Below are 25,225 nucleotides of genomic sequence, written 5' to 3' on the forward strand. Positions count from 1 at the left end.
ATCTAGACTAATTGCAGTATTGAATACTTAAATAAAATCAAATTAATAGAAGTCTTAATACATTTAACATAAATGAAATTAAGCATCACAAACTCAAAAGCTTGAGGTGAAATAAATAGAATTGAGAGAGAGAAGAAGATAGAAAGTGCAAACAAAGTTTGATTTCAGAGTTCGCCACAAACGTGACTATGTCTCCGGGTCAGCTCCAATAGAGTACGATCGATCTGATTAATCTCCAAAAATCAATTACAAATATGCACCAAAGCCATTTCTTCTAGCACTTCGACAACATAGCAATTCTTCAAAGTATGAAAATGGATCTCATAATCTCCTAGAAAAATCTCCCTATTCCTTTTAAAAAAAATCACCAAGAGAAATTTCTCTCAAGTCTCCCTTAATTTCCATTACCTCCAAATGACATCCTGCCCCCCTTTTTATACAAAATAATTTTCTTAAATTGGCTCAAAACCAATTAATTTAATAATAGGGAATAAAACAAAACAACCCCCCTCTAAAATCTCCTTTGCCATTTTTACATTTTGGCATTTATACAATTTTCGTGGTTAAATAGTTAACCAAATAACCTCAAAAGGCTATTTTAAGGTGGGTACGACATTTGGTTATAGGTTAAATAAAACATTTGCTATTAATATCTTAACTTGCATAAGTGGCATGTTAGCACATGCTTATTTTAGAATTTGTGGGGTTGGGGTTTCAAACCCCATGGGCAGCCATTTAAAAAGTCTTTGGTGGCATTCATAGGTTAAATGACAAATCCGTTCTAAAGTTGTTAAAAGCTCCACGTGGTCTAGTGGCAAGGAGGGAAATTGGTAAATGGGAGGTTGGAGTTTCAAACCTCCTCAACAAATTTTTAAACCACCAAATTTGAGCTTGAGGTTGCTCATATTTTTGACATGTGTCATCACCTGAGCTGCTGATATCATGATGACACCATCACTATTACATTTTGCCTCCAAAATTCAAATATCCATAACTTTGACATATAAAGTCCATTTTTGACGAAACAAATGTCATTGGAAAGCTTGTGATGAGATCTTCATTTTGAAATACATTGTTGACCACTTTTGAGATGGTCTAATTTCACCCCTTATCTAGCCCTCTGGTCTACCTATTGACCAAAATTTTGACCAAGCGTAACTTGCATGAACAAACTTCTTTTTGCTCTATTCAAGTTGCATTGGAATCAGGATGCTAAGATCTTTTTGATGGTGCAAAAATTTGGAGATTTTAAGACACTTCAATTTTCACTAAAATTATCCACCAGATCAGGCCTCCCCACTGAAGACATTTTGGACCTCCAAAGTGACATTTACTCTAACATTAAGTGAGGACTTGGCCTCCCCACTTGTCCTGTATCATCTATACATCTGAATACCTGACTCACAAGCACAATGAAGACTGCAACAACATTGTTGATCATAAACATTATTCTATCACTTCCATAAGCATCTACATCAATTGTCGTAGCCACTAACCAACAAACATTGACTAGCATCAAGCTAAACAATAATGCAAAAATGAAAGAGAATAAATCAACAACATATTGATCCTTCACAACAGGAACATTTTTACCCAAGGAACCATCAGTGCTTTCATTCATCATTCCCTCATGTTGTACTCGGGGTGCATCCTGCAACATCTAACCCTGGTTAGCTACTCCAAGTTCAAGTGTAGAACCACCTATACTGACAGACATAAGAGTTAACTCTTTACTTGCATTAGCTACCCTCTTTAACTGCCCTGTGTTTGCAAAAGAATGATCAGTCTTAATCCTGTGAGAATGTACAACATACTAAATACCATCTTTAAACAAGTGATAATGATTCTTCTCCTTGTAAAAAATTGCTTTTCTATCATAAAGATAAGGGTTACCAAGCACTATCCCACAGATATCCAATGGAACCACATCAAATTGTACTTTATCCACAAACTTACTAGTGATTTTGAATCTTAAGGTGCATTGTCTTGTTACTTGCAACTTATCATTTTCACAAATCCAGCCTAGTGGATAAGGTTTCTTATGTAATGTGGTTTTCAATCCCAAGTTTCTCAAAATACTTTCTGTAGACACCTAAATTTGTCCAAAACCCGTTCCTAGCTAGTTCAATAAATATTCATTATTTATTTAATTCCCCTACCTTAATTAAATAAATTTTACATTTATTTAATTATGTTTGCCTTTCCTTGATTTAAATAAACTAAAGTTTTATTTAAATCCTAGCTTTCCCACTTGCATCCTAACTCATTCCTTTTAATTAAGTACTTCGTTTACTTAATTAATTCTTTGCCTAATCTCACTTGGAATTAAATATTACATTTAATCCTATTTGAGCACATGGCTCCTACATTTAACCCTCACCTAACCTCACTAGCCTACCTAACCCATCATGCTAAACCTACCCACTTCCTAATCATGCTTGCTTTGCATAATCATCCTAGCTAATCACCTCTTAATCCTAAGTTTGTTCTCACACATGTGTGAGAAATCCTCACACATGTGTGAGAGATGTTCACACTTTCCTCATCCCTCATGTCTTGCATGTCTCTTGCACACTTGTCCTCTTGCATGAGAGTCAAGGTGTCTCACACATGTGAGAAGCCATGCCTTCTCACACCTATTGCACACTTTTCCTCTTACATGAGAGTCAAGGTGTCTCACACATGTGTGAGAAGCCATGCCTTCTCACACCTCTTGTACACTTGTCCTCTTGCATGAGAATCAAGTTGTCTCACACATGTGTGAGAAGCCATGCTTCTCACACCTCATTGATCATGTCACCATTAGAGTTTGCTCACACATGTGTGAGAATATTGCCCCCTTTGAATGGTCAAAACTTTAATCCATGTGGAGTTTACTTGGCTGCCACCTCATGGACACCTCATCAATCTTGAGAGATCCTAGCCCTTCATCTTGCCTTCAATCTCAGTCGTCTGTTGCATCCATTTTCCTATAAATGGAGAGCCCTCTCCTCATTTTCATAAGCATTATCTACCTCATTATTATGTTGCTAGATTTGTGAGCAACCACATCCCATGAGTGATGAAATCATCTCCACTTGATGGTTTCATGAGGTATTCCTATGTGTTATTTTGATTTCATCAATACTCTTGTTTGTTTCATGTTGTTCATTTACATGTCTTCTTTCATATTTTGAGGTTTTGCATGATAATGTAGAAATGTGCATTAGTCGCTTAGTATTATTCCTTTATTACATTTTTATGCAACACATTTTGGCACGCCCGGTGGGACCCACATCCCTGATTTTATTTCAAAAATTTGCAAATAACTCAAGTTCAGTCGTAAAACATTGCATTGTCATTTCTGAGGGCCGCAACACCATTTGAGTTTGTCATCTATGCAGACTAGCATCTTTGCAGACCTGTGTCTCCGCTGTTGTCAAAAACCTAAAACTTGCATTTCTATTTTGGTGGTGCGTCTCCAATGGTCTATATTGTCATCTACGTTGTGGCGGCGCATCTCCAAAGTTTGTATTGTCATCTCCGCATTTTGGTGCCTGTGCATTCTGTCGTCTCTGTATTTCGGTGTCTGCACATTTTAGCATCTGCACATGTATTCTGTCTTCTACGTTATTCTATCATATTTGTTGTTCTGTCGTCAGCGCGGTTTGTTGTCTGCGCATTTTTTGTCTACGTTGTTGTTGTTGTTTTTTTTTTTTTTTTGGTTGTATAAATCAAATTTTGACTTTTGGTGGTTCCATGGAATTGAGGTCATTCTGAGCCTATTCATGTATAGAAAAAATTAAAAAAAAAGTTAAAATGAAATTTTCCCATAGTTAGCCTTCATTTTTGAGATTTTGTTGAAGCTAATTAACTTTTTTATTGTAGTATTGCAGATGGGAACATTTTAAACACCTAACCATATTTTATTATAGATTTTTCTTAATGTTTATTACTCTTGAAAATTAAGTTTGAAAGACTTAAAACAAAGAATAGTGATTTTCATCACTAAGAGAATTTGTAGTGATTTTTATCACTTGGACTCAAAAGTTAATGAACTTGTATGGCTTAATGACTTTCATTTGAATGGATGAATCTTAGCATAGAAAAAATTTGGACTTGGTGTTTAAAATTGATATGAATGTTTAGGCTAACACACATTTGGAATTGGTGCTTAAAATTGACATGTATGCTCAGGCTAGTAAAAATTTCAAATTGGTGCTTAAAACAAACTCACACAATCTTGAATGCCTTAAGGGAAATTAATTTTATTTTTATCATTTTGTTTATGCACATGCTCAATTTACTTTCTTGTTGACAAATTCATGTTTTCATTTATGTTGACCACGATTTCAAGTTGGAAAGAACATTGTATGCTATAATCACGAGTGTCTTCAAGTAGATAGAAAACCTAAAGTTTCATTGGGAAAGAACGTGTCTTTTGAACCCCAAGGCCACTTATGTATTCTCTCCCTTCATGCCTTTGAGTGATCTTGGGTGCCCAAGAAATAAGTGGTCTTGTTTTTCTTTTTTTTAGGAGGCCTGCTTGGGGATTTCATCACCCCTTGGGATGACCTCAACTCCAGTGTTCTGGTGGAGTATAAAAATCAGGAGGTGAATCAAAAGACACCTTTCTTAGAAGTAAAATATTGTCACTCTTGGCTAAGCCCCAAAGAACTTTATACCTTTGGGAAGTGAAGGAGGATATTTGGGTTACCATCTCCCCCCGGCTGTGTGGCAGTATTTTCTTTCATCTACAGATTTGGGCCTCATGTACCTTGCGTATATCAAGGATGCCCTCTAGTTGATCCTTGTACATCCTAGCCAAAACCTTATAGGATTTTTGGTGTGTTTTATGTTCTTGATTGTTTGAAACACACTTGCCTTGTACATATTTCCTTGTTTGATTTTGCATCTTAAACACAAAAAACCAAAAAAATCATAAAACATAAAAACCAAAAAAAAAAAAAAATTGTAAAACTTTAAAAATCCAAAAAATCATAAAAGTTCAAAAATAAAAAAATCCAAAAATTTTCAAAAATAACAAAAACAAGTTTTGGTTTAAGACCTCTTAGTCAAGTTGTCCACATCACTTCCATGTCACTTCTTCTTTCCATCACAGTCATCACCCTCATACACATCTAGTCTTCATCATTCAAACCATTCCTTGATCATCACTCTTCATCCACATCATTTCTTCATATTCCTCATCATTCAATCTAATTCATAATCTTCATCCTAGTCATGCTTAATCAACATCTAGATTCAATTTCCTCTGCCAATCTCATAATGCATTCTTAATTCAATCCTTCACATCATCATTCTTCTACTCCAATCCCTTGTAAAATTCATTCCTTTCTAATCAATTATTAATTCAATCCATTTACATCTTCCTCCATAATCAATCTTTCTAATTTCATTTACATCTTCTTCTAATTCAACTTTGTATTAAATCTTCTACTTTGGACATAGGAGCATTTTCATGAATATTGGACTTTCATTCAAATCCCACATTCACTTGTTGGAAATATCATAAGTTTTTTATCATATCATATCAAATCAAATCAAATCAAACCCTAATCCAATCAAATCAAATCATATCCAATCAAATCAAATCTAATATCAAATCAAATTCAATCAAATCCATATCAAGTCAAATCCATTTCAAATCAAATCAAGTCAAAGTCCAAAGCTCCTAGTCCTAAGTTCATATCAAATCTTTCATCACTCTTCTTCTAACATCTATGGATTTGAATTTGCTTAATCAAATGGTTGACAATCTTCAAAGACAATATGCAGTTATACCTCCCATTCAACCTGTATATCAAATTCATCCTTAACATTTCATATCCAACTCTCATCCATCTCATGTTCATTATTCTTCTACCTTTGACAAGGCAAATCCACTTCATTACCCTTCCACTACATATGATTCCATTCATAGCCCACACAATTCCTCCAACAAAAATGCCCTTGCCATGGAAATGGAACAATTAAAGAATTATCTCTTGGCAAGCCAACAGCAAGAGGCCACCTTCCATGCCATGTGTCCTCTTCCCCCATGTTTTGAAGATCCTAGTCCTCATGTCCCATCCAACCCCAACCCTCCATGTAATCCCCTCCCCATAGTTCAACCTTCACATGATCCTCATCCTCCAAAATCCACATCATCCCCATCTCGTAAGGGGTATTTCTCATCATTCTTGGCTAAGTGTAAAATACAAAATGAAGAGAACCAATCACCCAAAATGATACCCCCAATTCCATCTCATGACCTTCCTCCAAAGCATGACACTATGGATTCCTCTTCTCCTATAGATCTGAGCATTTCTTCATCCCCTCATTCCCCTATCCCTCAAGATCCATTTATCCCCCCTAGTCCATCTCATGATTCCCTTCCTAACCAAGATCGAGACATTCCATGTAACATGCACATTATTGATTCCACTCCATCTCAAGAGTTAGCCTCCATAGCTCCTCCGCTTCATGAAGATATTCCTTCCACTCTATCCACTGATATTCCTCCATTTCAAGATCAAATAACCCCATCTCATGGTTCCATTCAATGATCCTATTCCATCTCATGATCCACACATTCCACTTCATGATCCTCTTCTAAGTCAAGATCAAAGCACCCCTTCATTTCCCTTTCATGATCCCACCCCATCTCAAGATACCATTAGCCTTCATAATCTTCCACATGATCCTATCACACCTATCCAATCCTCTCATGAACCACATATACATGGACTCACATCTTGTGTTAAAAATTATAAGCATGCCCTTGAAGCAATAATATCTCAAGATGTTGGTACACAATCCAAAATTCCTCCTTCCAAACCTATAGCTTCCTATCAACATGTCACCTCTAAAAGACATGTCCAAGAAAATAAAAATTGATCCAAAGCAAAATCAAAAAAGAAAAAATTTTGTGGATGCCAAAGCTACTTAATGTAGCAATGAATCTCAAATAAAGATTCAAAATGTCATCCAATTTGGCTAATCCAAAGGCTTCCATGTCCACTTTGGGTCCTTATATACCCAAATCCACCATTCCAACTCCATCGTCTCCTTCATCCATTTTGGGTCCTTATATCCCAAAATTCAAACTTTCTCCTACATATCCCCCACAATTTCCTCCTTTCCACCACCCTTCAAGGTGTGTGCCAATGATGACCTTTCCACCTTCTTCATCCATCCATCCACAAGTTTTCCAACCTAGCATCCATAAACCATATCTTCCTCCCACCCACTCCACCCCCTTAATCCAAACTTTTTCATAGGTCATTACCCTCCATTTCCCAATCCACTTCATCCTTCTTTTTCACTATCATACCAACATCTATGAGCAAATAGCAAAATTTCCTTGAAAATAAAAAATAAAAGAGACAAAAATATCAAGGGATACCATCCACATAACTAGATGCTTGAGTCCTCTCTTCATTTCCCTATCATGTATCCATTGCCTTCCAATTCTGCTTGTCCATCCCTTTATTTTTCTTCTTTCACTTGCACTCTATACTGGGGGCAAGCTCCATCCATACCACTCTTCCATTCTTCCATTTACCATTCCTTATCCTTTTCCATCTTTGATCTTGACTTTCACTTTCCTTTCATCCATCCATATGCACTTTCCATATCCTTTGTGCGTTATCCACACACCATCCTACATACTCCCATCATCCTTTTACATATTTGATCTTGACATGCTATCCATATCTTTCATTCCATAGTTCTTCTCATGTTCATCCATTTTCCATCCATACTCCTACATACTTCCATCCTTCTTTCATATGTCCTTGATCTTGGTTATCACTTCTATTTCATCCACTTCATATCCGACATTGCATCCATACCCTTCATATCATTACCCATCTCATATTCATACCCTTCCTCTCCTATCCCTTATCCATTCCCCTTTCATGACCATGCTCATGATCACTATTAGAGGCACAATACCATAAATGTTCGTACATGCTTTGGAAGAGCGCATGCCTCCTCTTCCTCCACACGCTAGACTTCATTCTATCCTTCCATTTTCATGCATCCTTTCCCACCACATTTTCTTCCATTTTCCTATCCTTGGTATGGGGCATTTGGAGTCCTTTGAAACATGATCCTTGGCCCTACATTTTTTTGCCACCATATCATTTGGCCCCTCATATCCTTTCACTATTCCTTGTGTCCACCAACATCACATTGCTTTTCCTCCATTTACCATACCTTCACCCTCCCTTGTCATTGGTTCCATTCTATTAATTCTCTCTCACATTCATTCAATCCATTCATTTTATCCATTCTCTCACACATTTGTCTAATCAATTCATTTCTATCCATTCCACATTCATGCATATCACATTCAATCTAGTTCTTCCACTCAAATTCATTCATCCTCTACTTCAATCAAATTTCCCTTCTTCTAATCCTTTCACATCAAATCAATTTCAATTCTACTCTCATCATTCTTCATCCTATCAACATTTATTCTTCCAATCTCATCCACATTCATTCTTCTATCCGCCATAAAATCAAAAAATCAAAAAAGTCTCACTATGCAATCAATACTAATCCAATCAATCTAATCTTGTAATCTTGTACATCAATCCCTAATCGATTGATCAATTTGACCCAATCAGCTGATAATCCATTTATTAAATTCAAACATCATTACATGGGATGAATCCTTCCCAATCCTTAGATGTGCATCACGCTTAGCATTAGCTTTGCCATCCTTAATCAATCATCATCAATCAGTCCATTCATGGGTTTTCGGCTTGACTAGGGGCAAAATGGTGGTTTGCTTTTGGTATTTTGTGCATGGTTGCTTGATTACTTGTATGCCTTAGCATTTTTTTCATTTATCATGGTCCTTGCATCCTATTGACCCAGGAATCATGGTCTTCCATATCATGGTTTCACAAGGCATGTGGTTTTATTAGACCCCAATTTTTATGTACTTGACACATTTTCATCTTGGTTCCTCATACCTTGGTGCATAGTGTTGATTACAATATCAAACTTAGGTTGTTCACACCATTACAGCATAACGTTTTCTCTTTTCCTTTCCATTTTGAGAGAACATTCATGTTCTCCTAACCCGCATGTCCTCTCAAGGGGGCATACCCTTCCACTTTTTTCATCCTTCATCATCCTTCCATGACTGGGGCATCATGCTACTAGTCATATCCTTTTAGCCACTATATTTTATTCTTCTTTGATATAACATTACTAATGCTATATCAAAGAGGGGCAAAATGTAGACACCTAAATTTGTCCAAAACCCGTTCCTAGCCAATTAAATAAATATTCATTATTTATTTAATTCCCCTACCTTAATTAAATAAATTTTACATGTATTCAATTATGTTTTCCTTTCCTTGATTTAAATAAACTAAGGTTTTATTTAAATCCTAGCTTTCCCACTTGCATCCTAACCCATTCCTTTTAATTAAGTACTTCATTTACTTAATTAATTCTTTACCTAATCTCACTTGGAATTAAATATTATATTTAATCCTATTTGAGCACATGGCTCCTACATTAAACCCTCACCTAACCTCACTAGCCTACCTAACCCATCATGCTAAACCTACCCACTTCCTAATCATGCTTGCTTTGCATAATCATCCTAGCTAATCACCTCTTAATACTAAGTGTGTTCTCACACATATGTGAGGAATCCTCACACATGTGTGAGAGATGTTCACACTTTCCTCATCCCTCATGTCTTACATGTCTCTTGCACACTTGTCCTCTTGCATGAGAGTCAAGGTGTCTCACACCTCTTGCACACTTGTCCTCTTGCATGAAAGTCAAGGTGTCTCACACATGTATGAGAAGCCATTCCTTCTCACACCTCTTGCACACATGTCCTCTTGCATAAGAATCAAGTTGTCTTACACATGTGTGAGAAGCCATGCTTCTCACACCTCATTGATCATGTCACCATCATAGGTTGCTCACACATGAGTGAGCATATTGCCCCCTTTGAATGGTCAAAACCCTAATCCATGTGGAGTCTACTTGGCCACCACCTCATGGACACCTCATCAATCCTGAGAGATCCTAGCCCTTCATCTTGCCTTCAATCTTAGCTATCCATTGCATCCATTTTCCTATAAATGGAGAGCCCTCTCATTATCACAACCATTATCTACCTCATTGTTATGCTGCTGGATTTGTGAGCAACCACATCCCATGAGTGATGAAATCATCTCCACTTGATGGTTTCATGAGGTTTGCCTATGTGTTATTTTGATTTCATTAATACTCTTGTTTGTTTCATGTTGTTCATTTACATGTCTTCTTTCATATTTTGAGGTTTTGTATGATAATGTAGGAATGTGCATTAGTTGCTTAGTATTATTTCTTTATTACATTTTTATGCAACACACTTTTAGAAATCAAGTTCACTTGAGAACCACTATCTATGAGTGCATCAATTTTAGTGTTCTTAGCAACAACCCTTAAATGAAACTACTCATTCCTTTTTTTATCTTCAAAAAAATCATTTACTGTAGAAGCAGAAGCACAACTAGCAACAAAAACACTAGAAATAGGAGCTTTACCTTTCAAACCCATAGCTGTTGTCTTAGTCTCATCATCTGAATCTGAACCAAGATCCATAACAACATTTGTTGCTTTCTCCTTACCTTTGTGTTTCTGATCAAATTTTTGAGCCCACTTAAGCTTCAATTCGGGATGCAACTTACAATAATGTTCTTCATCATACCCTTCTTGTCACAATGAGTGCAAGAAAGCTTCTCATCCTTCTTGACTGTAGTTGCCTTCTTTCCTTTCTCTATCTCTATATTCTTGGAAGATTTCCTTACATCATTATCAAACTTATCAGTAAAAGATCCTTTACCCCTTGACTCTAAGTGTGTAGCTTGAATCGACACTTCATCCAAATCACAAGGGTTTGATACCAACATAGAATGTCTAAGGTAGGAATGAAGACCGTCTATGTACTTCAACAAAGTATCCTGGGTGTACAAAGGAACATTCAAAGCAATAGCCCTTTTCCTAAATTCATGGGTGTACTCTTGGACATTTTGATCTTTCCCTTGCCTAAATATTTGTCAGTCCATCATTAACTGTTGCATATGTCCTAGGGGATAAAATTGCTTCTTAAGAGTATTCACAAACTTTGCCCAAGTTAAACTAACTCTACCATGTTGTGAAACATCTACCTTAGTCTTACTCTCCCACCAGGTTAAAGTTGTACCTCCTAACCGAAGAGTAGCTAATTGAATCCTATCAACATCATCTAATAGGTTCTGGACTCTACAATAGACTTCTACTTGTTGAATCCAATATCCAATTTTTCAACGTTAAGTTCACCATAATACTTAGGCAAGTCAAATTTTACATCCAATTTGATCTTAGGCTTATAACCACTCTTGAAAGGATTAAAAGAAGTAGAATGAGGAGAAGATGGAGAAGAAGGAGAAGATGAAGAAGATGATGAAGACGGGGATGGAGGTTCAGGAGGGTCACTACCACCTCCTACTCCTTTGGCTTTGTCATCCTTTAATGAGGATTTTTCTTCCCCCTTCTTCTTAGCCTTATTTACCTTTCTCAATTATTGTTTGTGTCTCTCTTGGAGAAGAATGTCCACCTTAGCCTTCATCTTGAGGAACGCTCTTTGAAATTCTTGCTCACTAATCTCATTAGGAACATCCATTCCAAAAATAGACCTCTTCAAAAATATTCTTCACTTCTCAATCTTAGGATTATATTCTTTAAGCTTGCCTTCACCCTTTTGAATCTTGGATCTTGTTAGCATTCAAGAAAACAATTGCAATAATAGTTAACTGAGCTCTAATACCACTTGATCTGATGGACGAATCTAGACTAATTGCAGTATTGAATACTTAAATAAAATCAAATTAGCAGAAGTCTTAATACATTTAACATAAATGAAATTAAGCATCACAAACTCAAAAGCTTGAGGTGAAATACACAGAATTGAGAGAGAGAAGAAGATAGAAAGTGCAAACAAAGTTCAATTTTGGAGTTCACCACAAACATGACTACATCTCTGGCTTGGTTCCAATAGAGTATGACTGATCCAATTAATCTCTAGAAATCAATTACAAATATGCACCAAAGCCATTTCTTCTAGCACTTCGACAACATAGAAATTCTCTGAAGTATGAAAATGGATCTCATAATCTCCTAGAAAAATCTCCCTATTCCTTTAAAAAAAACTTCACCAAGAGAAATTTCTCTCAAGTATCCCTTAATTTTTGTTGCCTCCAAATGAGATCGTACCCCCATTTTTATACAAAATAATTTTCTTAAATTGGCTCAAAACTAATTAATTTAATAATAGGGAATAAAACAAAACACCCCCCCCTCGAAAATCTCCTTTGCCATTTTTACATTTTGGCATTTATACAATTTTGGTGGTTAAATAATTAACCAAATAACCTCAAAAGGCTATTTTAAGGTGGGTACGACATTTGGTTATAGGTTAAATAAAACATTCACTATTAATATCTTAACCTACATTAGTGGCATGTTGGCACATGCTTATTTTAGAATCTGCAGGGTCAGGGTTTCAAACCCCACGGACGGCCATTTAAAAAGTCTTTGGTGGCATTCATAGGTTAAATGACAAATCCATTCTAAAGTTGTTAAAAGCTCCATGTGGTCTAGTGGCAAGGAGGGAAAGTGGTAAATGGGAGGTTGGAGGTTCAAACCTCCTCAACAAATTTTTAAACCACCAAATTTGAGCTTGAGGTGCCATGTGGCACTATTTTATTTGCTCATATTTTTGACATGTGTCATCACCTGAGCTGCTAATATTATGATGACATCATCACTATTAAATTTTGCCTCAAAAATTCAAACGGCCATAACTTTCACATATGAAGTCCATTTTTTATGAAATGAATGTTGTTGGAAAGCTTGTGACAAGATCTTCATTTTGAAATCCATTGTTGACCACTTTTGAGATGGTCTAATTTCACCCCTTATCTAGCCCTCTAGTCTACCTATTGACCAAAACTTTGACCAAGCATAACTTGCATGAACAAACTCCTTTTTGCTCCGTTCAAGTTGCATTGGAATTAGGATGCTGAGATCTTTTTGATGGTGCAAAAATTCGAAGATTTGAAGACACTTCAATTTTCACTGAAATTATCTACCAGATCAACCAACTAAACAAGGGAAAGGAGAAGCTCAAAAAGAATTACAAGAAGTGTCTCCACCACAACAAGAGGTACAAGCCTCCCCATCTACTCTTAAGAGAAGAAAGACCAAGACTCTATTCAAGAGGAGACAAAAGGTGATTAGGAAAGTTATTCATTTCCCATCAGTCCTGGAAGTTATCAAAAGGAGAGGAAGAAGAGGATGATGAGGATGTAGAAGATAACCTTCCTTTGAATTTGAGGACTCATCTTGCCAGAGCTAAAAAGTTGGAATGGAGAAGAAGCTCAAAAATTATGCCACCATCTAATCCTAAGTATTCTATTTAGTCTACTACATCAAAAGATGAACTGCAACAATGGATTGATGAGTAGGATGGTGAAGGCAATGATGTCTTTGAGACATTAAATTTTGATTTTATGTCAATTAGCATTAAATTGGTGGGAGATAAAATAAGGGATACTCCAACTAATCAACCTCAATAGGAGGATTGGATTCAATTGCCATCATAGCCACAAGGACCCAAAGTAGCTCCACCATCACCAATTCAAGTTAAATTTTGTGTGGATAAAGGTTTGGCTACTCCTCTTCCTCTAAGAAATACCCACTAATAATGTGTCAGAGGAAGGGAAAATATGTGAGTATCCTTAGTAGAATTTCCAAGACACAGAAGTGAGCATTGTGGAATTGAGAGATATAGAGACTCCTAGCATGGATCTCTCACAAAAGGAGAAGACTCCATAGAGGGGAGATAAGGGGAAGAGCACAATAGAATAGACTCCTTTGTCATTAAAAGGAAAATCTCCAATGAAACATGTTCCAAGATGGCTAAGAAAAGATGTGATTAGAAATAAAAGGTAACACTCCACTAACGAAGAGGATATGAGAGAATTGATTAAAGTTCTCAGGAAACTTGAGTCACCACCAAAAGATGCCCAAGCATTGGCCTTCATCATGAGTGATCAAAATCAGGATTTATTTTCTCATGTTGCTATCCTTCCTCCACATGTAGATGTTGAAGAATTGAGTTTAGAGCATTATCAAATTACGGAAGTTGTACTTAGGAAACCCACATTGGACATTGCTAAGTTGATGGTGACAACTAGAATTAAAGAAATGTTTAGAAACTTAGAACAGGGTGGCACAAAATTGGTAACACTTCAAAAATAGAATAAAATCCTAAAAGGATATCTAAATGAAGTTTTTGGTAGTTTAGATCTTGAAAATCTTGAGGAAACTTTGAATGTAACATTGGAGAAAAGGGATAAGGAGATGATGCAACTTGATCCATTTTTGAAAGCTTATCAACAATGGCAAGAAAGTTTTGAAGAAAAAGGTATGCAAATTATACAAGGAAATCTTAAGCTGCTACACCATATGTAGGATAATGTGGATAAGTTGGTAGCCATTTTGAATCAAGATTTTGGTTTGATGGATGAAGTACATACCTAGGGCAAGGACCTAAAAGCACTATGATCAATCAAAGGTCAAAGGTATCGGATGCTAATGGAGGTATATATAGTAGAGGAGTTAGATAAAATTGGTGACTGGATAGAGAAGATTGTGGATAGCAATAAAGTAATGGAAACATTACATGTGGAGATTCATAAACTCAAGGATCAAACCCAAGAACAAATTTTGGAGGCAAAGAAACATTATAGTGATGCAAGCTTAGACATTTTTGAAGATGATTCAAGGGACAAGTTGATGCCTGTGGAAGTAGTTATTGAATAGTTCTAAAATACTTTTGAAGAAGCTTCTAATGATGATGATATTAGACACGCATTCAGGACTAAAGAAACATTATTAGATTTAGATGTGAAATTTAGAGATTTTGCAGAGAATTGCATCAAGATGGGCAACTATAGGTAGAAAGTGAAAGACAAGTATGAATCCTTAGATTTTGGAGTCCTACTAATCACCAGTTAGATAGTTAGTTTTTACATAAATAGATTTGTTTTATTAGTTTAGAAGCATATGTTTACATAAAGATATCTCTCACTCTCAAAAAAAATTAAGGAGAAGATTTCTTATAAATTTAGGAATGTAATATGTATTCCAGGCCATTATTTTGATACAATAATATATGATTTTGGTGCTTACATTTGGAGTGTAGTAATTCTTGCCTACATTTATTATATTTTGTGAATGTGTGTTCATAAAGTGCAATTGCTCCAACAATTTTATTGTATTATTTTGATTGTGTGATCTTTTAATTTTGGTGTTCACTACAGGTCTACAAATTTTGCTGATGTACTTAGTTCAAGAAAAGATCACCATATTTTTCATGTATAGCTTTTTGTCTCACATGAGCACACTTTCTGTGGCCCTTAAAATTTGATGAAAAGTGAAACATCTTACAGTTACTAAATTCTCATTAATGATTGCATCGGTGGATTTAAGGAAGCACTGCTCCTACTTTCATTAGTTACCTATCGATCTTTTCAAAGGCTTAATTTTTAGATGTGATGTTTTTGTAGTTTATGCTTGTTGGAAATTTACCTTTTAGGTTATTTTCTTAAACTTCTTGTAACCCTATCTTCATTATTTTCTTTTACAAACACTTGTTTAATTTAGGAATTTATGTAGTAACATTGTTAAATTGCATACATTAAAAAAAAAAATACAAAAATATATTTCTTTTTGTGTGTTTTATTCTTTTGGGATAGAAAGAAAATTCTACATCTTATCTGAATTGTTCAAACTAGCAAAGGCATCCATGTGAACAAATACATTTATCCTCAATTGAGCAGATTCTAGTAGGTCACAAGATCACCCAAAACCTTGGAGTTAATCCCAAATTAGCTTTTCAAGAGAGGAGTTTGAAAGGATTCCTACTATTAAGCATCATGTAAAATGACAACTCAACAACACACACTGATGATGAGGGGAATATGTGAATTATTCTTTCACATGTTTTTGCATTGAGCATCGTTTATAGCATCATTTCATAGTTCCTTATACCCATGTTGGATAAATTGTTCAATTGTGTGTTGTCTTTGATGTTACACAAATGTCATATCAGTCATCAGACATAGTCTAAAGAGCTTAGTTGGTTAGTAAGGAAAAAGATAGAGTCTACTGAGCTTAGTTAGTCAATAAGGAAAAAGATGGAGCCTACTAAGCTCAGTTGGTCAGTAAGGCAAAAGATAGAGTCTACCAAGCTCAAAAGGTTAGCAAAGAAGGTTTACAATGTCTACTGAGCATTCTCAAGCTTTACCTTGTGCAAACAGTTGTTACCAAGCTCACTCAGTCATCAAAGGAAAATAGTGCAGAAAATAGTTCTTATCGAGCTAAGATGGTCAACTCAAGAAATTATTTCTAGAAGTAGTGCTTACCGAGTAGGGTTGGCCAATGAAAGATTTCATTATTTTGAGGAATAAAGTTTATTTTCTTAATGTAATATGTGTAGCTGACTGATGTATGGATTATTAGTAAATGTAACTTGTGAATGAGCCAACTTGATAATCTAAATGGTATATAAAAGAGGTCAAGTTGCAAATTCTAAGTGTAAGTGATGGATTTGATGTAATGTGAATGAGAAGCAGGACTGATTATTGTGAAAGTGAATTTTGAAGGATGATCAAAGATCATTGAGGAGCAACAAAGCTATATTTGATTGAGGAGGATCTAATGTTGCAGAATAGAGATTTGTAATCAGCAAATTCAGTTGCATCATATTCAGGTCAATTCATTGTTACTTTCTAACCATTGTAGTAGTGATTCCAAAATCTCTTAACAGAGTTGGTTTAACAGCTACTTTGTAAATCCTCTAACAAGGTGATAATTTAGTTGAATTTTTCTAAAGAACTCTAGCAAGGCCACTCCTAATAGGGTGATTAAATCCTCTAACAAGGTAACACCTAATAGTGTGTATTGTAACCTTTAACAAGGTTGGCTCCTGACAGGGCTCACTTCAGAAGAGTGAAAATTGGTAGCTAGTTACTTGGTGGTTTTTCCCATATTGGGTTTCCACATTAAATTTGGTGTCTCTTGTGTTCATGTTATTTACTTTTTCATGCATACTAATAATTATAAATTCTTAAAGATCAGTAATAAGTTAATCTACTGAGTTACAACATTTTTGCGATGTGTTTAATGAGTGACAACAATAACTAGTTATTCAAGACATCTAAGGGATTTGGATTTGTGGTAACTAATTTAACCCCCCTCTCAGTTACTTCATCTATATTTACAACAATTGGTATTAGAGCTCTTGGTGCTTGCAAGAAAATATTTCAAGGATCTAAGCTAAAGATCATGATGTCTTACAAGAGGGAAACTCTAAGACTTAACGAGGACAACTTCTCAGCATGGTAGGGATTGATGAGACTTCATTTGGCTTCTATTGGCAATTTACGGCTAAAATACCTTGATGAAAAATATGCAGAACCTGCTGGTACATTATCTATCAATAATATTGCTGAAAATAAGACTCACAACAACATGATGATAGATATTGCATCTGCTCTAAGTTATGAAGAATTTGATGACATCAAGGATTACCAAACTACTTTTGAAATATGGAACAAGCTAAAAGAGATCTATGGAGGTGATGATAATGTAAGAAGAGCCAAGGAAAAAATTTTGAGAGGACAATTTGATCAAATGAGGATGAGAGAGGATGAAAACATAACATAACTGAACTATCACCTTGTTAGAGGATTTACAAAATGGTTGTTAAACCAACTCTGTTAAGAGATTTTAGAATCACTGCTACAATGGTTAGAAAGTAACAATGAATTGACCTGAATATGATGCAACTAAATTTTTTGATTATCGATCTCTATTCTGCAACATTAGATTATAGAGATTTTGCAATTCAAGAAAGAAGATGTGAAAAAAATCATAAGATAAATTTAGAGGCCATAGTTGGAAGATTGACTACATTCGAGGTAGACAACTATGATAATTATGTTCAAGCTACCAAGAACATTGAATCAACATTTGAAGCTAAGATTTCACTCAAGGAAAAGAAAAAAAGATAAAGGATCCTCAATCAAATAGTGATGAAGAATCAAAACAAAGTTTAGATAGTGATCTTGAGGTGGTTGAAGCTCTACTAGCAAGGAAATATTCAAGAGGCAAAGGGAAATACAAAGGTAAGGTTTCTCTAATCTATTTTTCTTGTGAAGAAATTGGACATATTGCTACTAGGTGCCCAAATAAGTAGAACAAGGATGAGAAGAAAGGTCACAAGTGCAATGGCAAGAAAGACTTCAAATCATTCAAGGATAAAGGTAAGGAAACATGTTTCATGGCTAAAGATTCTAACAATTTTGATGATGAAGAAGAAGATGAAATTGTTTACATTTTTGTAAAGGATGAATCTGATAATGATGAAGAAATGACACTCATTTCTCATGTAAGAAAAAATGATACATGGATTATAGATAGTGGTTGTTCTCATCACATGACTAGTGATAAAACTAAGTTTGAACATTTTGAAGACTATGATGGTGGCAGTGTGAGATTTGGTAATAATGAACCTTGTTGCATAAAAGGAAAAGGAAGAATCTCTCTAACCAAAGAACTTGTATGTGATAATGCATATTAGGTAGAAGGACTAAAACACAATCTATTGAGTGTGGCCTAGCTACTCAATAATGGATTCAAAGTGGAATTCATGCATGGAAAAGCAAGACTGCTAGATGGCAAAGGAAAGTTGATTGGATCAGGCACTCAAACAAAAGGTAACTTATTTTATCTTAAACTTGGTGAATGTTCATGTTTTATTGCTCAAGTTGAAGAAAGTTGGTTATCAAATAGAAGGTTGTGTCATGTGAACTTTGATAACTTGGTAAAAATAAGTAAATTCAGGAAAGTAAGAGGCATTCCTAACATAAAGAAACCTGAGGTTGGTCTATGCAAGAATTGTCAAATTGGTAAGATGGGAAAGACTAGCTTTAAAAGCAAGAACTATTAGTCTGAAGAAATTTTAGAAATTGTGCATACTGACTTGTGTGGAGCTATTGGCATTGAAAGTTATACTGATGAAAATTTATTCATTCTTTTTGTTGATGATTACTCAAGAATGATGACTGTCATGTACCTAAGAGAGAAATCAAAAGCATTTGAAAAATTAAAATGGTATTTGGCTAGAGTAGAGAAGGAAACAAGAAAAAAAATGAAATGTTTGAGGTCAAATAGAGGTGGTAAATTCATTTCACATGAGTTCAATAACTTTTTCCTTGAAAGGGGAATCAAAAGATAGGTTTTAGCACCTGGAACTCCTAAACAAAATGGAATAGTTGAAAGAAGGAATAGATCTATCATGGACTATGCAAGAACCTTAATGATTTAAAAGAGCATTGCTATCAAATATTGGAAGGAAGCTATTAGTACTGTAGTTCATACCTTGAACAAGTACAACTAAAGAAGGACTCATTCAAAACCCCCTATGAGTTGTGGTATGGCTACAAGCCCAATGTAAGTTACCTAAAAGTATTTGGAAGCAAATGTTACATTTTGAAAGAATTTAGAAAAGGTTAATTTGATGTAAAGGGTGATGAAGGAATTTTTTGGGATACTCTTACAAAAGTAAAGCATATAGATATTTGAATTTGTCTACTCACAAATTCATAGACAGGGCACATGTAAAAGTTGATGAGTTTGCGGAAAGAACTGAAGAAGTGAGAAAAATAGAACTTGAAGACCATAGGAGATTCATTTTCATTGAACCTAATACAGTGCCAGGTACATCTGTCAATCAAAATCTTCTACTCTAGAGTCTTCTATAACTGAGTTACAGGAAGTTCAAACTGAGCTAATGCCTACTGAGTTGCAAACATAAGCTACCGAATCAATAGCTACTGAGCTCGAACAACCAAAACCAGAAGTTGAAGCATAGAAGGACAACAATACAAGTCATTCAAAAGGAAAGGAGCCTATGTTAGCCAAGTATGTCAGGAAGCATCATGCACTAGATTAGATCATTGGAGATAAATCTGAAGGAACAATGACAAGAAGTAAGTTGAAAGGCACTTGTTTACTTGCTGATTTTGAACCTAAATTTGTCAAAGATGCATTAGAAAATGAAAGTTGGATTGAAGCTATGAATGAAGAGATAGAATAGATAGAGAAAAACAAAACATGGACTCTTGTACCTAGGTCTAAAGAAAAAAATATGATTGAAACTAAGTGGGTATTTAGAAACAAGTTAAACGAAGATGGTAAGGTGTCAAGGAACAAAGCTAGACTAGTATGCAAAGGATACTCTCAAGAAGAAAGTGTAGACTATGGAGAGACTTTTGCTCTTATTGCAAGATTGGAAAGTGTTAAAACCTTACTTGCATATGCTACATACAAAGGATTCAAATTTTATCAAATGGATGTCAAGTTAGCATTTCTCAATGGTATACTGGATGAAGAAGTTTATATTGAACAGCCTGAAAGTTTTGATGATCCAGACAAGAAGGACATGGTCTACAAATTACATAAAGCATTATATGGTCTAAAACAAGCCTCATGAGCATTGTATGAAAGATTGCATAACTATCTTATTCAGATTAGTTTTCAAAGAACTAATGATAATAGTAGCTTGTAAATCAAGGAAGGACCAAATAATAAGATTGTTTTGGCAGAAATATTCGTAGATGATACTTTGTTCATAGGAAATGATGATCTTTGTAAATAATTTTCAAAACAAATGAACAAGAAATTTGAAATGTCAATGTTTGGTGAGATCAAATTCTTTGTTGGTCTTCAAATTCATTAGAATAAGAATGGCATCTACATCACTCAATCTAAATACATCAAGGAGATACTAAAAAAGTTTGGTATGGAAGACTGCAAACTGTAGACACCTAAAAATCCTTTAGAAAATAAAGTCACTTCAAAGAAATCAAGCATGCCTTGATCACTTCAGCCAAAAGTATCCCCAAGAACATAAGCTCATCACTGACAAATGGAACTATCAAGGTGGTGGTCTAGGACCAGAAGAAAGAGGCATGTAGTGCCCCATCGACGCACACAAGTGGGAATCGAAGTCAGGTCTTGGCTTTGGCATACCCACAACTGGGGGCACCAATGAGAACAGTCACGCTTTTTCAAACATTCACCGCGACCTTGTTGAAATTGAAGACATTCCTGAGGAAGTTGAAAAGAGAGCCTACGACGATATCCTAGACCAAATCTCCCTTGGAGACTCTATTCTCCAAGAACTATCCATCCACCTCATTGACCTACCACTCGACCATCCACAACTCATAGATTGGGACCAACCAAGTGTCATACACATCGATGAGTTCACATCAGAGGAGGCACTTCTAAGATTCATGGGAGCTGAAACTCCTCACAAGAAAACAAAGCCAGATTCTGCCTATATCTACAAGCTAGATCCCAAGGGGTATTTTGGAGAAAATCCCCAACCTAGTTCCGATACACCCAAAACTGGAACTAAGGTGAATCTGAGACTAGCTAAGGCAACGAAGAGAACCCCTCAGCAAGAAAATCCAGAGCCACAAGAAGAACATGAGGATTTAGCATTGCCTCCTCAAGATAATCGACCAGAGGTGTCTTCTATTCTAATTGAGGATACTCGAGAAGTCAACATTGGTTCTTCAAAGATCCCCAAACTTGTTCACATTGCTACATCCCTATCACAAGACCAAGCTGACCTCCTCTTTGAGGTCTTAAGAGAGAATATTGGCCAATTTGCATGGTCATATCAGGACATGCCAGGACTTGATCCAAAGCTTGTAGTTCATCATCTTGCAGTTGATCCAAAGATCAAGCCTGTCAGACAAAAGCTTAGAAAAATGCACCCCAAGGTGGCATTATTGGTCAAAGCTGAATTAGAAAGAATGTTAGCTGCTAAGGTTATCTGACCTATCGACTACTCAGAGTGGATCTCCAACATGATCCCTTTCACTAAACCTTCCGGTGACATCAGAATCTGCACTGATTTTAGAGATCTTAACAAAGCTTGTCCAAAAGATGATTTTCCCTTGCCCAACATAGATATGATTGTAGATCTTACAGTTGGATATGAAACTTTGTCCCTCATGGATGGATTTTCTGGGTATAATCAAATCAAGATTGCAGAAGAGGATCAGCATAAGACAGCATTCACTACCCCTTGGGGAACCTTTTGCTACAACATGATGCCTTTTGGCCTAAAGAATGCTGGGGCTACCTATCAAAGAGCTATGACAGCCATTTTTCATGATCTCATCCATAGCATTTTGGAGGATTATGTGGATGATATCTTGGTCAAGTCTCATACCTTCATGGATCATCTTGCTGACTTGGAGAAAGTCTTTGATAGGTTAGCCAAATATCATCTCATGCTGAATCCCAAGAAATGTGTCTTTGGGGTCACATCTGGCAAGCTTCTAGGCTTCATAGTTTCTAAACGAGGTATAGAGATCGACCCCAAGAAGGTCAAGGCTATCTTAGACATGCCTCCTCCCCAGACACTGTGACAACTTCGCTCTCTTCAAGGAAAGCTCCAATCTGTTTGACGCTTCATCTCCCAGCTTGCAGATAAGTGTACACCATTTTCACATTTACTAAAGAAGGATGAGAACTTCAAGTGGGATCCTTTATGTCAGCGCAGCTTCGACCATCTCAAGCAGTATCTCATCAATCCCCCTATCTTGGTTCCACCAATTCCTGGTCGTCCCCTAATTTTGTACATATCAGCAACACCTACTGCTCTAGGGGCACTTCTAGCACAGCTTGATGACTACAAAAGAGAAAGAGCCATCTACTACATTAGTAGAACCCTAGTTGGTTATGAACTCAATTACACTCCTATGAAAAAAGCTTGTTTGGCCGTTGTCTTCTCAACTCAAAAGCTTCGCCATTACATGCTAAGTCATACCATCCAACTAGTCTCCAAGATTGACCCTCTCAAGTATATGCTCTCTAGAACAGCACTTACAGGCCGTTTGGCCAAATGGGTTATGCTCCTTAGTGAATTTGACATCCAGTATGTGGATAGAAAGGCAATCAAAGGGAAAGCTATAGCAGATCACCTAGCTGATGCACCTCTAATAGATGCTTATCCGTTGATCACAGAATTTCCAGATGAGCATATCTGTCTAATTGAAGAACAACCCCCATGGAAACTTTATTTTGATGGCTCATACACATCTCATGGATCAGGGGCAGGAATATTGTTGGTCACACCTCAAGGAGATTACATTCCAAAAGCCTTCAAGCTACAATTCCCTAGCACCAACAATATAGCTGAATATGAGGCCCTCATAGCAAGATTAAAGATAGCTATAGAATGGAACATTGTTGAGCTACAAATCTTTGGCGATTCTCAGCTCATCATCAAGCAAGCCCTAAATGAATATCAAACCAAAGATGAAAAGCTATTACCCTACAAAGAGCTAGTTGATCAGCTAACCCAACATTTTACAAAGCTTCAGTTTACACAAGTGCCTCGAATACAGAACAAAGCAGCAGATGCTATGGCTACTATAGGCTCGCTCTTGGAAATTCCCCAAGCAGCTACACAGTATGAGTTTTTAGTGGAGCAGCTCCTCACACCCGCCTATGCGAATGAGGATTCAAACCATGTTTGTATCTTGGTTGGTTCCCAATCCCCTTGGTACCATGAGATTCACGCTTACCTTAACGATGGTATCATATCCCTCACCTCACACGTACCCAATGCCAGAACCTCATCTGAAAATCATCCCGCTATGTTATCATAGCCAATACCCTATATCGTCGAGGTTATCACGATACTCTCTCTCGATGTTTAGACCAAAATGAGGCCGCGATGGTGTTAAAGGAAGTACACTCTGGACTTTGCGGTGCCCACACGAGTGGTATTGTCCTAGCGCAAAAAATCCTTAGAGCAGGCTACTATTGGCCTACCATTGAAGAAGACTCCTGTGACTTTTTCAGAAAGTGTCTCCCATGTCAGCAACATGCAAATCTTGTGCACGCTCTAGCACAAGATCTACAACCTATTGCACCACCTTGGCCTTTCGCTTGTTGGAGCCTTGATCTAGTTGGAACTATCACACCCCTCTCATCTGATGGACATAAATGGATAATAACAGCTACAGACTATTTCACTAAATGGGTGGAAGCAGTCCCCCTAGTCTCAGCTACAGGAGTTCAGGTCTCCAAGTTCATCTTGTACCACATTGTTTGCCGCTTCGACATCCCATCCACCATCTTCACTGACCATGGAGGTAACTTTGAAAATCTCAACATGGAAGAATTATGCACTTCCCTCCGCATCCATCACCGCTTTTCTAGCCCATATTTCCCACAAGGTAACGGCCAGGCAGAGGCAACTAACAAAACCCTCCTCAAAATTCTAAAGAAAGTTGTCAATGATTCTGGCCGTGATTGGCACCTACAAATAAATCCAGCCCTATGGGCCTATCGAACTTCCTTCCGTACATCCACAGGAACAACTCCATACTCCCCAGTCTATGGTGCCGAAGTAGTACTACCTATAGAGGTTGAACTTCCCTCCATGCGCATATCTTTGCAAGGGCAAATATCAGATGAAGAATATAGAGTAGCTCGGCTCACCCAGCTAGATCTCTTAGACGAGAAGCGACAACAAGCCTATGATCATCTCACAGTCTATCAAACTCGTCTCAAAAGGAATTTCAACAAGAAGGTGCTTCCACGACACTTTCAGCCAGGTGACATGGTCCTTAAAGAAAACATGAAAGTCCAAGCAGATCGAGAAAAGAAAGGCAAGTTTGAGCCTACATGGCTTGGTCCTTATGTTGTCACTGCTTCCTTTGGCTCTGGAGCTTATCAGCTATCTACACCAGAAGGAGAACTCTTGAATGATCCTACTAACATCATTCATCTCAAGAAGTTCTATGCTTGAAGATCCTTGGTATACCAGGCTTTTGAAAAATACAAAAAAAAAAAAAAATAGTAAAGAGAAACAAGCGTCCAATGGTGAAAACTTGGCAATTCAAGCACCTTGGATAGGTACCTTGGTGAAAACTTGGTAATTCAGGCGCCTTGTGTACTAAAGACTAATCCATTATCTATCACTATCCTATCCCTCATCCATTTACCCACCATCCCATAAGACACACTTGCTTGTTCCCTTGGTGTTCCAACCAAATATCCAAAATCTGATGAAGCTTGTAAA

At 36.6% G+C, this 25,225-nt stretch overlaps 1 protein-coding gene across 1 annotated transcript in view; it reads right to left on the reverse strand.

The window, feature by feature from the left end:
• Positions 1-3,476: 3,476 nt before the first annotated feature.
• Positions 3,477-25,225, reverse strand: part of LOC149580513 (replication protein A 70 kDa DNA-binding subunit A-like) — an 84,690-nt gene continuing 62,941 nt past the window's right edge. Inside the window, exon 5 of the mRNA XM_089804821.1 lies at positions 3,477-3,584. Coding sequence (XP_089660947.1) covers positions 3,477-3,584 — 108 coding nt within the window. The remainder of the gene's footprint in view (positions 3,585-25,225) is intronic.

Source organism: Cupressus sempervirens, chromosome 1 (genome assembly GCF_028749045.1).
Source record: "Cupressus sempervirens isolate cs-2001-9-10 chromosome 1, ASM2874904v1, whole genome shotgun sequence".
NCBI lineage: Eukaryota > Viridiplantae > Streptophyta > Pinopsida > Cupressales > Cupressaceae > Cupressus > Cupressus sempervirens.